Source organism: Schistocerca serialis, chromosome 6 (genome assembly GCF_023864345.2).
Source record: "Schistocerca serialis cubense isolate TAMUIC-IGC-003099 chromosome 6, iqSchSeri2.2, whole genome shotgun sequence".
Lineage (NCBI taxonomy): Eukaryota > Metazoa > Arthropoda > Insecta > Orthoptera > Acrididae > Schistocerca > Schistocerca serialis.
Window position 1 is genome coordinate 215,882,418 of NC_064643.1, and position 16,982 is coordinate 215,899,399.

The 16,982-nt window shown below is 41.3% G+C and overlaps 1 protein-coding gene across 2 annotated transcripts in view; it reads left to right on the top strand.

Moving 5' to 3' along the window:
• Nucleotides 1-2,905: 2,905 nt before the first annotated feature.
• Nucleotides 2,906-16,982, top strand: part of LOC126483931 (cytochrome P450 6k1-like) — a 77,855-nt gene continuing 63,778 nt past the window's right edge. The window contains exons 1-2 of one of the 2 annotated variants that reach the window (XM_050107208.1): nucleotides 2,906-3,081; nucleotides 11,845-12,082. In XM_050107208.1, the coding sequence (XP_049963165.1) occupies nucleotides 11,854-12,082 (229 nt within the window). In that variant the 5' untranslated portion in view covers nucleotides 2,906-3,081; nucleotides 11,845-11,853. The remainder of the gene's footprint in view (nucleotides 3,082-11,844; nucleotides 12,083-16,982) is intronic. The other variant, XM_050107209.1, reaches the window with a different exon arrangement.

Sequence of the window (16,982 nt, forward strand, 5' to 3'; positions counted from 1 at the left end):
CCATTACACCCAGATTGCCACGAGATGGCGCAGTGGACGGTCGAGCATCGTGTTCTTGCTGTGGAACAGTTTTTCAGAAATGATGAATCGTTTATTACTGTGCAACGATTGTTTCGACAACGTTTTGGTGTAGCGCGTGATGGACCCATTCCAGATCGCAGACCCATATCACGTTGGGTGACTGCATTCCGGACAACAGGGTCTGTCAAAAGTGGTAAATCTACAGGGCGTACACGTACGGCAGTTACTCCACAGAACATTGATGATGTTAGAGCGTCAGTGCTGCAAAGCCCGCGTCGTTCCACTAGGCGTCGTGCTCAAACTTTAGGCCTCAGCCGTAGTTCGTTGCAGCGTATTTTAAGCCGTGAGTTACAGTTTCACCCATACAAAATTATGATCACGCAAAAGCTGTATGATCGTGATTTTGAGCAGCGAAGACGATTTTGTGAATCAATGCTTGACATTTTGTACTCTAATAATGATGTTGTGCTTCTTATGTCAGATGAAGCCCATTTCCATTTAGATGGCTATGTCAATAAACAAAACTGCAGGTATTGGGCAGCAGATAATCCCAGAGAATTGCACCAAAAGCCTCTTCATAGTGCTAAGGTAACAGTCTGGTGTGGAATTTCAAGATTGGGGATTGTTGGTCCTTATTTTTTTGAGGAGAACAACGCTACAGTCACAGTGAACTCGAAACGTTACGTTAACATGCTACGTAGCTTTTTGGTGCCGAAACTGCGAGAGTTACATGTAAATCGAGATCGAATTTGGTTTCAACAGGACGGGGCCACGGCCCACACAGCCAATGACTCCATGTGTGTTTTAAGGCGGATGTTCCCCCACCACATCATCTCGCGTTTTGGAGATGTCCACTGGCCCGCGAGATCACCTGACCTCTCAGCCTGTGATTTTTTTCTTTGGGGATACCTAAAGTCAAAAGTCTACGTAAAGAAGCCCCGAAACTTAATTGATCTGAAGGAGGCAATCAGTGCGGAAATTATGGCAATTCAAGAAGAAACAGTAGTGAAAGTGATGGAAAATTTCGAGGAAAGACTTGTGGAATGCATCACCGAGGAAGGACACCATCTTCCGGAAGTCATTTTCCGTACATGATTTTTTGTGGTTAGTTCTTGTAATTGGGTGCCTGGGAGCATTTAGTTACGTAATTGAATAAAATTAATTTGTAAAACTGATGGAGTTATAGTTATTTAAAATGTGACCATCCTTTTTGGGCCACCCTTTACTACAACTGACATGTGATTACATTTTCACGCAAATTGGGTGCATAGATCCTGAGAAATCAGTACCCAGAACAACCACCTCTGGCCGTAATAACGGCCTTGATACGTCTGGACATTGTGTCAAACAGAGCTTGGATGGCGTGTACAGGTACAGCTGCCCATGCAGCTTCAACACGATACAACAGTTCATAAAGAGTAGTGACTGGCGTATTGTGACGAGCCACTTGCTCGGCCACCATTGATCAGACGTTTTCAGTTGGTGAGAGATCTGGAGAATGTGCTGGCCAGGCCAGCAGTCGAACGTTTTCTGTATCCAGAAAGGCCCGTACAGGACCTGCAACATGCGGTCGTGCATTATCCTGCTAAAATGTAGGGTTTCGCAGGGATCGAATGAAGGGTAGAGCCACGGGACGTAACACATCTGAAATGTAACGTCCACTGTTCAAAATGCCATCAATGCGAACAAGAGGTGACCGAGACGTGTAACCAATGGCACCCTATACCATCACGCCGGGTGATACGCCAGTATGGCGATGACGAATACACGGTTTCACTGTGCGTTCACCGCGATGTCGCCAAACACGGATGCGACCATCATGATACTGTAATCAGAACCTGGATTCATCCGAAAAAATGACGTTTTGCCATTCGTGTACCCAGGTTCGTCGTTGAGACAACCATCGCAGGCGCTCCTGTCTTGTGATGCAGCGTCAGGGGTAACCGCAGCCATGGTCTCCGAGCTGATAGTCCATGCTGCTGCAAACGTCGTCGAACTGTTCGTGCAGATGTTGTTGTCTTGCAAACGTCCCCATCTGTTGACTCAGGGATCGAGACATGGCTGCACGATTCGTTACAGCCATGCGGATAAGATGCCTGTCATCTCGACTGCTAGTGATACGAGGGCGTTGGGATCCAGCACGGCGTTCCGTATTACCCTCCTGAACCCACCGATTCCTTATTCTGCTAACAGTCATTGGATCTCGACCAACGCGAGCAACAATGTCGCGATATACGATAAACCGCAATCGCGATAGGCTACAATCCGACCTTTATCGGAAACGTGATGGTACGCATTTCTTCTCGTTGCACGAGGCATCACATCAACGTTTCACCAGGCAACGCCGGTCAACTGCTGTTTGTGTACGAGAAATCGGTTGGAAACTTTCCTCATATCAGCACGTTGTAGGTGTCGCCACCGGCACCAACATTGTGGGAATGCTCTGAAAAGCTAATCATTTGCATATCACAGCATCTTTTTCCTGTCGGTTAAATTTCGCGTCTGTAGCACGTCATCTTCGTGGTGTAGCAACTTTAATGGCCAGGAGTGTATGTACGTACATCGTCGCAACTCGTTAGATAGAATGCCCTGGAGAGTAATCGATATGCGAAAGCTCTTCATGTTCACGCATCAAAATTTAAATGTCACCGTTACAAGTAGTGGAAAATGCAGGTGGCCCACTAACGCAACTGCACGAGAATCGCCTGGCACGGTTGCGACTTAGTAATCACACAATACACGTGCCCCGGTTCAGATAACATTCTTTATACACTATAGATACAGGCGCTCGGCTGCCACAGACCGCTTGTGACCTGTTTTTGCGGAAATTGTGGTCAGTTTCGTATCAGGAAGCTGCAGCAGAGCTTTCAGTCTGTGAGTAGGCTGCACAGGCGTCGGTTCACCGATCACGTCTGTAAACGTTTCAGCCTCTGATGTGCAAATACGCGAAGGAGTAGAAGGTTGCATTAGAGCTACGGGGACGTGTGCGTTATTGTCCATGCAATTCTCCGCATTTCCTCTACCGATTACCAATCTCTACGAAGCTTCGCACTCGTAACGGTCAGTAGTCACAATAACGTGTATTATGGGTTTGAAGCTATGTCCTACAGTTGCTTGTGTGTCTGTCTGTCCTTGTGCTATGCTTATTGTTTGCTTTAGAGTTTATAATTATCATTATTATTAGTAGTAGATCATAATCATTTAGTTTACATAGTTATTGTTATTGCGGTTACTTTTTATGTCAACAGCCCACCGGGTTTTCTAAGGTGTGTGCGTTAGTAAAAAAGAAAATGTTAAAGGCTGTGGTATGTTTGTCAGATTTACAGCCGGATCAAATGGCTCTGAGCACTATGCGACTTAACTGCTGAGGTCATCAGTCGCCTAGAACTTAGAACTAATTAAACCTAACTAACCTAAGGACATCACACACATCCATGCCCGAGGCAGGATTCGAACCTGCGATCGTAGCGGTCACGCGGTTCCAGACTGAAGCGCCTTTAACCGCACAGCCACACCGGCCGGCAGCCGGATCAGTCTGACACTAGATTAGATTAGCAGATGATGTCATTGACAAAGACAGTACACTGAGGTGACAAATGTAATGGGATAGCGATACGTGCACATACAGATGGCGGTAGTACCGCGAACACAAGATATAAAAGCGCGGTGCATTGACAGAGCTGCCATATTTATCCAGGTGATTCATGTGAAAAGTTTTCCGCACGACGGGTATTAACAGACTTTGATCGCGGAATGGCAGTTGGAGCTAGACACATAGAACATTCCATGTCGGAAATCGTTAAGGAATTCAGTCTTCCGGAACCCACGATGTCACGGGTGTGCAGAGAATACCATATTTCGGTTATTACCCCACACCATGGAAAACGCAGTTTCTAACAGCCTTCACTTAGCGATCGAGAGCAGCGGCATTTGCGTAAAGTTGTCAGTGCTAACAGACAAGCAACACTGCTTGAAATAATAGCTGGACCAAGGTGGGACGCACGATGAACTATCCGTTAAGACAGTGCGGCGAAATTTGGCGTTAATGAACTGTGGCATCAGGCGAACGACGAGAGTGCCTTTGCTAACAGGACAACATCACCTGCAGCGCCTCTCCTGGACTCGTGACCACATCACATGTTGGCATCCAACAAGTCAGCTGTAAGGTCATCTTAGGGGCCTGTGGACTAGATGGTTACGATGTCCAGTCTATGACCGTTTGTCATTGTGTATGGCTCTCCTGCACACGTGTCATTTGTGTTAAGGGTTCAAATGGATCTGAGCACTATGGGACTTAACTTCTGAGGTCATCAGTCCCCTAGAACTTAGAACTACTTAAACCTAACTAACCTAAGGACATCACACACATGCCCGAGGCAGGATTTGAACCTGCGACCGTAGCGGTCGCGCGGTCTCAGACTGCAGTGCCTAGAACCGCTCGGCCACCCCGGCCGGCTTTGTGGTAAGAATGTGCCCCATACTAACGCGATGTTACGCTATGTTTCCGTATGTTACCTAGCCTGTTAGGTTATATAACGGGCGACAACTGCGACAGATTTTGAGTGATCACTGTGGAAGTCGGGCAGCAGTAGAACAATCTCTCGTGGTGTTCCAGGCTGTCGTGGCTGCAGGTTGTCGTCACGTTGAGCAATGTTTGTAATCTGGAGCTTACACATCGTACGAAATTAACAAATGTTACCCTCAAAATATGGAAATTAAAATGTGTTTCCCTCAATGGATCATTCATTAGTACTCTTCTGCATGCCCTTGCAGATTTTTCCACAAAACTTCATTGTCCTACTATCACTGATTTTTCATGGGGTCTCTTTGCAGTATGAAAGTCTAACATAGGCTTCGAAACTATCTTGAATCCTAGAATTCACCGACAATGGTAGTCTGAAGCGCAGCATAAAAACAGAAGTTGTTGTGTTTTCAGCTGTAGTCGGCGAATACGTGATAAATACTTGTACGACAAACAGCAAGACGTACAAACAGTTGCATGGGTAAAATTTGCATACTTTTATTTACAATATTTACAGACAGCGAAGCTGAAACAGGCAATAACAGTATTTGATTTCTGTTGGATTTACAACAGTCTTTCTCAGTGAATTCTGTCCTTGGTTCTGACTAATGACTGTAAGTAATGACTGTAGTACAGGCGTCGAAAGCAGGCTTAAATATTTGGTGTGCCTTCTGACGGATCTCTGCGAGCGCCGACTAACAAAGAGGCACGTAAGGATGCAATTATTTGCCCCACTGAGAGTGTGGCCATTATCGGGGACCACTATCTTGATACGTGGCGCCGCCTGTGTGCCTTGAGCCGAGTGACGGAGATTCCGGAGCGAGCGCTGCGCCTACTTGCGGTCAGCCTCGAGTTTCCTCACTTGGATGAATTCAGAGTGGGGCGTTTGCAGCGTCGCGTGCGGTTGGCAGGAACATTGCCAATCCAGCAGACGCTATAATCAGCAGTACGTTTGCGCTCCTACCTCCCACTGCTGATCTTCTAAGTTAGTAGCAAAGAAAGGTTGGCTGCAAAGTCTTGAAGCTGTCAAATTCGTTCAAGATAGCTATGTCAAATGGTTTGTCTGTAAATAACTTTCCTGCTAGCCAGTCACGATTTTCTTTTATTTATATTTTACACGACGTGTTTCGGGAGACGATTCCCATTTTCAAGTATTTTTTTCCCTTTGTACCGTGCCATTTCTACGTAATGTTTTTGGTTTGTGATGTTCTGCTTTGTTCTGCTGATTTTATTCTAATACATTAAAATGGCGCAATTCTTTGTTCATTATCCATATTTTCGTATAGTCAGTGGCGTAATTTGTAAGAACTTGTATTACAAATTTCTTATGGTCCGTTTGTGCAGAGTCTTGCACATGCCAAACATGAGTCACATTTTTTTTCACACTAGCGAGAGTGGCTAACATACTCAAACAGTTACAAGGTGGTTTCAGATGTGGTCGACACACAGGATCCGACTCCATGGGGCCTGAGGGGGCCCAAGCCACCTCAAAAATTAGTTTGGGCGGAGAGCTTCTGTAAAGTTTGGACGGTAGGACACGAGGTGCTGGCAGAAGTAGAGCTGTTTAAGGACGGGGCGTGAGTTGTGTTTGGGTAGCTCAGATGCTAGAGCACTTGCCCGCGAAAGGCAATGTTCCCCGAGTTCGAGTCTCGGTCCGGCACACAGTTTTAATCTGCCAAGAAGTTTCATATCAGCACACACTCCGCTGTAGAGTGAAAATCTCATTCTGAAGTTTGCAATGGATAAATTTGTTACCAAAAAGGCGCGCTTCGAAGTTGACGATACTGCAAGTCAACCTCCAACAATTATTGTGTCGTCAATTGCTTCATCGTCTTCAGGCGAGAACCATTCACAGCCTAAACCTGAACAATCCGGCAAGGGAAGATCATTTCAGAAGCGTTGGTTGACCAGGTTGATCAAAATATGAAGCGTCTACTGAAAAAGTTTTTTGCAAAACCTACAAAGAGGTAGATGCTACAAATCTATTACAATTTTCTTCAAAAAAAAAGAAGATAGATTTATTTCCATAGGGTTTTCTACCTGGAAAAAGGGTTTGGAAAAAATCTGTCTTCATGAAAATACGTTTACTCATACAGAAGGTGTACTGAAAGTAAATTCTATCACTATCCTAAGTGTGGCCTCCCAATTGAATGAACAGTTAGACAGTGATATGATGAAAGGCCGTTTAGCTCTTGAGACAATTTTTAATACCGTGCAATTTCTATGGCGACAAGCACTAGTAATTAGAGGGCATGAAGATGTAAACTCAAATTTTTTCAATTGTTGGAACTCCAAAAGAATGACATACCTGAGTTTAAAGATTGGTTAGGGCATTCGGGGTATAAGTGAACGTCCCTCGATATTTGAAATGAGATCATTGATCTACTAGGAAAGTCTGTATTGAGAAAGGTATTGGCTTCAATGAAGAAGACTGAACATTTTTCTATTATAGTTGACAAAACAAGTGATTCTTCGCTTCACGAAAAAGTGTCATTTTGTATTCGTACTGTCGATGATTTCTTAATTATTAATGAAGACTTTATTGGGTTATACGAGACTCCCAACACTGATTCACAAATTCTGTTTAGTATTTTTAAAGACGTTTTTGCTAGTCTTGATTTGTCAATGGATAACTTAAGAGAACAGTGCTATGATGGTGTCTCGAATATGAGATGTAAGTTCAAAGGACTAAAAAAAGTCAGTTTTGGATATACAACCAAAAGCACGTTATGTGCACTGCGCTGCTCACAGTTTAGACTTCGCAGTTGTAGACAGTCTCCGCCATTTTACGTCTATGAGGCATATTATGGTTTTAGCCAAGGACTTAATAAACACCGTAAGGGAATCCAACAAAATGATGGGACTTTTCAGAAGCATACGCTGTGGAAACGACCAAGCTGTTCTACGACCCCTATGCCCGACTCAGTGGATTATGCGAGCTTTTAGTATCTTGAGAATACTGAAAAACTTTGAAGAACTTCTAGAGTTTTTTGAAACATTTTCTGCAGAGGACAAAACAGAGGCAAATGTGAATGCAGGCTTTCTCAGCGAATTTCGTACACGAAGTTTTCACGGGTTGTCAGCCGAGTAGCGTCGTCATCTCGTAACAACGTTTCGATGGAATGTGTCTCCATCGTCTTCAGGCGAGACGCATTCCATCGAAACGTTGCTACGAGACGACGACGCTACTCTGCTGACAACCCGTGAAGTCTTCATATATAAAATAACTGAGGTAGGTTACAAATGTGCAGGTTACCTTGAGTCAATGTTACAGTTCAAGGCTTATTTCTTTTTACATCTTTATTGCCATGCAATGAACCCAATAGAGGATGTCAGTGAAAACATTCAATGCCTTCATCTAAGTGTTGCTGATCTGGAGAAAGTACATGAAGGCTTGATTTGTGCCGGCAGCTGTGGCCGAGCGGTTCGAGGCGCTTCAGTCTGGAACCGCGCGGCTGCTACGGTCACAGGTTCGAATCCCGCCTCTGGCATGGATGTGTGTGATGTCCTTAGGTTAGTTAGGTTTAAGTAGTGCTAAGTTCTAGGGGACTGATGACCTCAGATGTTAAGGCCCATAGTGCTCAGAGCTATTTGAGCTTGGTTTGTTTACTGAGTGGAAGGCGTCGTACTTTCGAAAACTTTTGGGAATTGTGTTTAAAAGAAAATCCTTCCCAAGTTGATGAGCCTTCACTTCCTCGGAATCGAAGTATACCAGAGAAGTATGAAAATAACGAAGCCAGTTCACCGCGCACTTTCAAAACCCCAAAGTATTACTACAAAGCAATTTACATTGAAGTTTGTGAAACGGTGCAATCTTGCATTACTGAGAGGTTTGCTTCAACTGGACTCACACAGGTCATTAAAGTTGAACAAGAGTGCTTGCTTTAAGTAAACAGAGATGAAACAAATTTGGAAAAATCAACCGAGCTTTTAAAAAATGGCCTAGACATTGAGAGACTGCGCTTACACTTGAATATGTTAGCCGATATCGCTAATAAAAAGCATACGTGATGTAATAAACAACATTACACAAGAGCCTGCAGTTGGAGAAATGCTATGTGAAGTAGTGAAGTGCATTAAGCTTCTCCACGTAGTTACAGTCACGACAACAACAGCAGAACGGTCATTTAGCGCCTTTAGACGTCTGATGCCTTCGATCATCAATGGGACAGAAGCGATTGAACAACTTGGTTGTTCTTCATGCACACCGAAAGGTTTTGGATGAATTGGATATCCGACCAGTCATCAAAGACTTCATATTCAGTAATCCAGTAAAACGGTTGACATTTGCACCTTTCTAAAGATACTCTAGCCTTAATAATGGCATTCAGAGCAATATAAAAAATCTTCATAAAATAGAGAATTAAATGCATACACAATGTTAAATTTTCAGTTTCGAAACATTAGTACTAGTTTAGTACTGTATTACTATATTACTATAGTACTGTATAAGTAATTTTCAAATACATAAATATTTTTAGGTTGTAAGACCCAATTTAAACCCGCTTTTTGCATACTTTTTGACTGAAAGTATTAGGCATACTTTATTAACTGTATTAAAGTATTAACTTTGAGATACTGTTTTTATTTAATGAACACTGAGCCTTATTCAAAGTAAGCTTAAATTAGCTAATTCACTTATTAATCAAAGTGCTAGTACTGTGCGACAGCAACATTTTATGTTTTATTCTTTTAATGATAGCTTAGGATTTATTTAAATATAATTTCGCTATAATAGTCTGTAAGCATGATGATTACTGAAAATTAAATTAGCTTTTTACGAAAATACCGAGTATGTTTATGTTTTGTTTCTTTTTTCAAAGCCAAAAAATGTGTCAGGCTTGTCGAGTTTCCCAGAGTTTCGAGTTATCGAGAGTCCAGTTTTCGGGGTTGTAATGTTGGTCATGTGACTCTAAAATGCTTGAAAAAACTTTAAAACCCACTACTTTTTCTCTAAAATTAAGAAAATTTCCCGGGGCAAGACCCCCAGTATGGGCCCTCCCAATATCTGTTATAAGTCGGCGCCCCTGAGTCGACAGAGATAATGTTATAGGTCTCCTACAGATCATGATATGTTTTTGTGTAGAGGGTATTTATATTAACAATCTCGATCATATTTTGTTGATATTTATTTTCTAAGGGTAAGCATCATTGTAAAATAAATATAAACAAAATATGATCGACATTGTTAATATTAAGTGCCCTCTATACAAAAGCATATCATGCTCTGTGGAAGACCTATAACATTATCTCTGTCGACTACATCCGAAAACAACTGTGTAACTGTTTGAGTATGTTAGCTACTCTCGATATTGTGAACAAAACAATGTGACTGATGTTTAACATGCGCGAGACTCTGCACAAACGGACCATAAGAAAACTGCAGTTCACGTTCTTACAAATTTCGCCACTGACTACATATAAATACGGATAATGAACTACAAATTGCGCCCTTTTTATGTATTACAGCAAAATCAACAGGACAAAGCAGAACCTCACAAATCAAAAACATTACGTAGAAATGGCACAGTACTCTTGAAAATGGGAATCGTTTCCCGAAACGCATCGTGTAAAATATAAATAAAAGAAATCGTGACTGGTTAGCAGAAAAGTTATTTATAAATAAACCCATTGTTTTCACAGTCGCAAGTATACACAGACCATTTATAATGGATCAAATCAGACAGTTTATGACGGTGGAGCCGCGTATGGAGCCCTGTCACGATTCTCGATGAAGCGACAAGAACGAACTAGAAGACGCACTGACAATACACCCAAAGTGCTGCAGACACAGGTGCTGAACAATGAGGTAGACCCTGCTACAACTACAGGTGGGACTGCGAGCATTCGTCATAAGCATGTTGACAAGTGTGTCGCAAACAAATGAAGAAATACACTGATATTATTTATAGATGCAAAGTTGGACTGTATTTAGCAATTTATGCACATCTTACAAAACACTAATTAAAGGACATATTCGTCAATTTTTAGTGATTTACAATGGTACTTTTCATAGCAAACTTCCATTCCTCGTAGAATTTTGTATCGATCTGCGTCAGGCTAAGTATGTTCATATCAATGACTCAAAAACGTTTAAAAGTTCAGGGTTTCCACACGAACACTCCATGATTTTCAAATACAATTAAAAAACTACATGACATAGATACTTGTAACTTGCGGTAACATATAAAACAACGCCTACAGTTTTGTACAAATAATTAATATGCCACTACACGGGCACCTTTCGTAACCCTGAACATATCTTTACAATACCCTTTCTCGACCTATGAGTGCTGAAGCATGTCTGGGGAGATGGAGGCTATCACATCCATATTCCTTCTACGGACATCGCCAACGTCATGCGTAGGCGAGGCACATAACCCCACAGGAAGAAATCCAAATTGGTTATCTCCGGAGACCTCTGTAGGCACTTTGTCAGCCCATCACGTCCTTTTCACCGCTGCCAGAACCTGTCCGCCTGTTTATACTCCCGGTGGCTAGGAACCAAGCTTTAATCATTTTAACTTGTGGTGGTTACCTTCGAAATTCACGTCCGGAACTTCTTTAGACGGCAACGGAAGATTTCTTTACTGCATACAACATCACACTTTGGACCACCTCTTAATGTGCAGTGTTTCTGGCGATTATTCATCACCTGATACAAAAGAAAACGAATCGCTTGGAAAAAATCTACGCAGAACTTTTTGAGTTGCTTTACATGATGGCGCAAAGCTGAAGTATCGATGTCTCACATCCAAATTCCATTTGGACCTCATGTAGGTTTCATGTGGACACCTGTTTTATCTGATGTCTCTTGAGTAATTATGCTCAGAACGCAGTTTTAATGCGGCGCAATAATTTTTGGTATCCATACGTAATATTGTGCTTTCCCTGTTTGTCTCAAGTTTACATGCGGTTGCTCTTTAATGAAACTGCCATCTATATAATTAAATTATTCATTGAAATGTGGCCTATGAAGTATTTCACACATGTAATAAACTCCGAGTTACGGTATAAAGTAAACATTTTCTCCTTTACAAAAATGGGTAGTAAGCGTATGTGACTGCCATGTGGAAGACCTTGTTTCGAATTCCAGTACTGTCAACGATGTTGTCCTTCGCGCGAGGGCTGGAACAGGATGTACTTATACTCGTAAGTCTGGGAGATCGGCAGACTGTTCACATGCCGTTCCTACCGCAGCCAACGACGCCGTTGGCAGTGAATAGCACTACAGTCGGTTGGAATCGCGTGGCCCTCTGTGTCTGATCGCAGAGTTAAGTTGGATTCTTTTCTTTTTGTAGCCTTCCAGGATGGTCACAGAGAGCGCCCCGCTGGGCTCGTGGTCCACTGCACTACTCGCCGCTGTTGTACTGGGTGTTACGTCTTTCTCCTCATTTTTCGCGCTACGCTTCCGGTACTGGAAGAACAGAGGAGTACCATATATACCGCCAAGCTTCCCTTTTGGAAATATGCGTCGCTGCTTCTTAGGAAAGATGTCAATGGGCATGAACATCGCAGAGATATACAAAAGGATGAAAAGTAAGTGTGACATAATGCTGTGCCTATTTTAACCTGTACATAACTTGGTCTCATAGTTTTCCAGATGTTTATCTGTACCTCGTGGCAGGTTTAAGGCCCAAGCAACGCAAGCGGCCGCTCGAGTAGCCAAGTTCAACATTTGTATATGAAGTGTACCATAGCAGCAAACAACTGGCCTGTGTAAAGTATACGATAGTGGAACCAAAAACATTCCGGTGAAAATGTGGCCGCATACGAGCTGTTTGCGAGTTAATTGCTTGTGTGTGATTAGGTATCGTCCCTGACTTCAATCTCTGTATATATAAGGCAATGTCGCGACCGCCTGACTGACTGACTCATCTTCGGCCAGCCCAAACCGCTAAGGATAAGAACTTGAAATTTGGAGAAGGAGTGAATCTTGTGTTGTTGCCGTTGTTTAAGAAGGGATTTTTCGCAATTCGAACCCTAAGGGGTTGAATTAGGGGATGAAGGTTTTAGAAAAAATTCGCTATTAAGGTAATTTTGAAGCTATAACTTAGAAAACTGGTATTTGCTTTCTCGGTCAAAAACAAAGAAATATGTGTTTCAGCATTTTTGGAAGTTTAACCCTTTTGGGGTGAAATAATGGGCGAAATCTTTTTTTGAAAATATGTCATTATTAAAGAACTACTAAAATATTTTTAAACGTACATGCATGAACACTGGTATTCCACTAAACGGTTACAAACAAAAGAAATACGTAATGAGGTTTTCACTCTACAGCGGAAATACTTTCATAAAAGATTTCACCCTCTATTTCATTCCATATGGGGTGAATTTCCAAAACCAGTGACATGCGTATGTTTTATTTCTTTCTAACAGAGAAGCCATATACAAATTTTCGTAGATTTAGTTTCAAAACTATTTGCATAATGAAATATTTCCATAAAAACTTTCATCCCGGTTTTACCACCGTGGGGCTGAATTTCCAAAATCAGTGAAATAAGTATTTTCTTATTTCTAACGGAGGAGGCATATTTGCGGACAAGTGCTCTACCATCTTTATTTTTTCATTTTGTTCGGTTTTCTTCTTTGCGTTTTGTCTGGGCGAACGTCACAAGACATCCGTTCAAGTTGATCGTGGATTCCTTTTACTCAGTTTTTTATTACAGAGGGCGAGCAGCCCTCTGATCGAACTCGCTGAGCTACAGTGCCGGCTAAATGACGATGAAGGACACACAACACCAAGTCCCCTGCCGGGAATCGAACCCGGGCCCCCTGCGTGGTAGGCGACCATCTGAGCTACCCAAGCACGACTCACCCCGTCCTCACAGCTTCACTTCTGCCGGTCTCCTACCTTCTATACTTTACAGAAGCCCTCCTGCGAACCTTGCAGAACTAGCACTCCTGAAAGAAAGGATATTGCGGAGACATGGCTTAGCCACAGCCTGGGGGATGCTTCCAGAATGAGATTTTCACTGTGCAGCGGAGTGTGCGCTGATAAGAAACTTCCTGGTAGATTAAAACTGTGTGCAGGACCGAGACTCGAACTCGGGACCTTTGCCTTTCGCGGGCAAGTGCTCTACCATCTGAGCTACCCAATCACGACTTACGCCCCGTCCTCACAGCTTCACTTCTGACAGTACCTTGTCTCCTACCTTCCAAACTTTACAGAAGCTCTCCTACGAAGCATGCAGAACTAGCACTCCTGAGAGAAAGGATATTGCGGAGACATGGCTTAGCCACAGCCTGGGGGATGTTTCCAGAACGAGATTTCCACTCTGCAGCGGAGTGTGCGCTGATAAGAAAGGTTCGCAGGAGAGTTTCTGTATAAAGTTTGGAAGGTAGGAGACGAGGTACTGGCAGAAGTGAAGCTGTGAGGATGGGGCGTGAGTCGTGCTTGGGTAGTTCAGCTGGATAGCCGGCACGGTAGCTCAGCGTGTTCGGTCAGAGAGCTGGTTGGCCTCAGTAATAAAAAAAAAAACTTAGTGCGTCCGCAACGCTCGAACTCAACAATCAACAACGAAAAAAAAAAAAAAAAAAAAAAAAAAAGAAGAAGAAGAAGAAGATGGTAGAGCACTTGCCCGCGAAAGGCAAAGTTTCCGAGTTTGAGACTCGGTCTGGCACACAGTTTTAATCTGCCAGGAAGTTTCTTAAAAGAAATACATGTTTTCGTGTTTCTCGAAACTCAACCCCTAAGGGAGTGAAGTAGGGGATGAGGCTTTTTACGAAAATATTTTATTATGAAAGCATTTTAAGTGTATGATAATTTAAATATGGCTTCTCCGTTAGAAACAAGAAAATACTTATTTTTCTGTTTTTGGAAATTCAACCCTAAGGTGGTAAAACGGGGATGAAATTTTTTATGGAAATATTTCATTGTGCAATTAGTTTTGAAGCTAAATATACGAAAATTTTAGTATGGCTTCTTTGTTAGAAAGAAATAAAACATACTCAAGTCACTGGTTTTGGAAATTCCACCCCTAAGGGATGAAATAGATGGTGAAATATTTTATGAAAATATTTCATTGCGAAAGCGTTTTTGAAGCTAAATCTCTGAAAACTGCTCTTGGTTTCTCGGTTAAAGATGAAAAAAATACGTGTTTTACTGTTTTTGGAAATTCAGCCACTAAGGGAGTGCAATAGAGAATGAAAGTTTTAAGTAAATATTTCGTTACATTAAGAAAAATTTAAACCTAAATTTATTGAAATCATTATTTAACTTCTCGGTTAGTTACAAAGAAATATTCGTTACGGGATGATATTTGCTATGGAAATATCTCCGCAAGAACATAAAACGCATGTTTAACATAACCTTTGAACTCCAGCTACCAGAATCGCTTTTTGGTCAGAAGTACATTCGGAAAAGATCACGCTTATATGGCCTTAATTAGCGTGAAAAGAGTAAAAGGTGTTGCACTTTGCGAACGAAAAAAATTTCGATGAAATGAAAAGAAAATAATCTCTGCATGCCATACAGTCTACGTGAGCGAAGCAGCGGGTGCTAAGCTAGTATCAAATATTGTCCTAGTTAGTATGAACGTGCTTGAAACGTAAACTTTTCGATTATGTCCCGTCCAATTCGGCTTAAGTTTCACCAAGCGATGAAGACTTGATCTTGGAGGCCACTCCTTGTGATTTAAGTTCTCCAGAGAGCTCATCATCTTACATTAGAAAAAACAATTTTACTGACATTTTTCCCATTATTTTTGCTAGCACATGATTCTCTTTAGTGTAACTATATAATTAGTCAGTCATGAAATTAGTTATTCAAAATTCAGTACTATCTTAGGTCTATGCTTTCTCAAGGACGATTGTGTGGTGTGCAAATTTAGTCACTGAAAGTGATATCTTGAAATCAATATATTCAGATTCTATGTTGAAAGATTTTGCAAAGTTAAAACGTAGAAAAATGCTGATTTGTCTTTGTCCACGGGAAATTGTAGAAATTATACATGACTTTATTAATAGAATATTTCTCATTTGTATCAGTCACAGACTGGTATTTTCATTTTCAGTTGCGTACATAGTAACTTTGATCACGTTCACCAACATTCAGTTGCTTTTACGGCAATTTTTCTTAGTTTAACTACTTCCTGGTGAATTTTCTGCACATGTAACACACAACTTACAAAGTCTTTTGTTTAACACCTCAGTATAAAATTAAAATATATTTTTGCATTTCTGTTTCATTTTTCCCAATGGAAAGTAAAATAATTCTTAAGTTATAGAATTAAAAGTTTCCATTGTTAAACTATCACAAATTTTATATTTCCATTCTTTCCACTAAGATTACTATATGGATTATTTATTGAAGATAGTACCATACAATAGGTCTAGTTTTTTCTGCTTTCGCTAAAAGTATTTAAAGATGTCAGGAATCATTTTAAATACAAATGAATTTTTTCCCATCTAACATTTAGAGCTCGAATGAGATGAAGAAATTTATTTCCATTACAGAGAAATATCTATGTAGTACTAATTTTAAAAGAACATGTAACTCATTTCCACGAGAACTAGATTTACATTCATTTTTAAATGTCTAACGAGAACTCAAGGAAAGGCAGCTTGTACCTGGGATGGGAGGGGGCAAAGAGGGGCTCCAAATGATATGTTGCTTCCGTGGAACAATGCCCTTACATTGGCCCTACCTTGAAGACACATAATATGGTATGCATTGCTGTATTATCTACAGACCTCTAAATATGCTCATAGATCTAATGATACCTGCTATGATTTGTATACTGATAAGTTCACTATTAAATTACACTTTGGGTAGGAAATCTACAGATAGTGAAATACTCAGTACAATAAATATAAACGAGTATGTTTTTCATTTCAAGATTGGTAACACACAAAGCCGAAAGAATCGTTTCGTACTATCCATATGTTAATTATAATTTCCCATCTGCTCGCGCTATTTTCTACGAACAATGCCAGACATAATGGTCTGCAGTTACCACAAGATTTTCTCTACTGTACTAATACGACGTTGTAAGCTTTGAACGTTGACACTTGCACTGCCATTAACGTACCCGTTCTAGATTGTGTATGAAGAACTTCACTCAGTTCGCTTCTGACGACGGACGAATTGATGAGGAAGACATTTGTAAATTTTTTGTCCATGAATACTACGTTTTACAACTTCATTGAATGTAAAGGAAATGCTTAATGAATAAAATACTTCCATTAACATGGCGGTTACTTTTTTGGCCAAGGAATCAGGTGGGCATCAACAGGAAATCAACCATGCCCCTGAAATAAAATTTGGGATTCTGAGCACAAAAAAAAGGGGATAAGATGAACACCAAGAGAATTAAACAAGGACAATGGAATGTACTCAAATTATACCATTACATTAGAAAATAAGACACTAAAAGTAGTTGACGAGTTTAGCTATTTGGCAGAAAAATAATTAATGAAGTCCTAATTAGAGAGGATA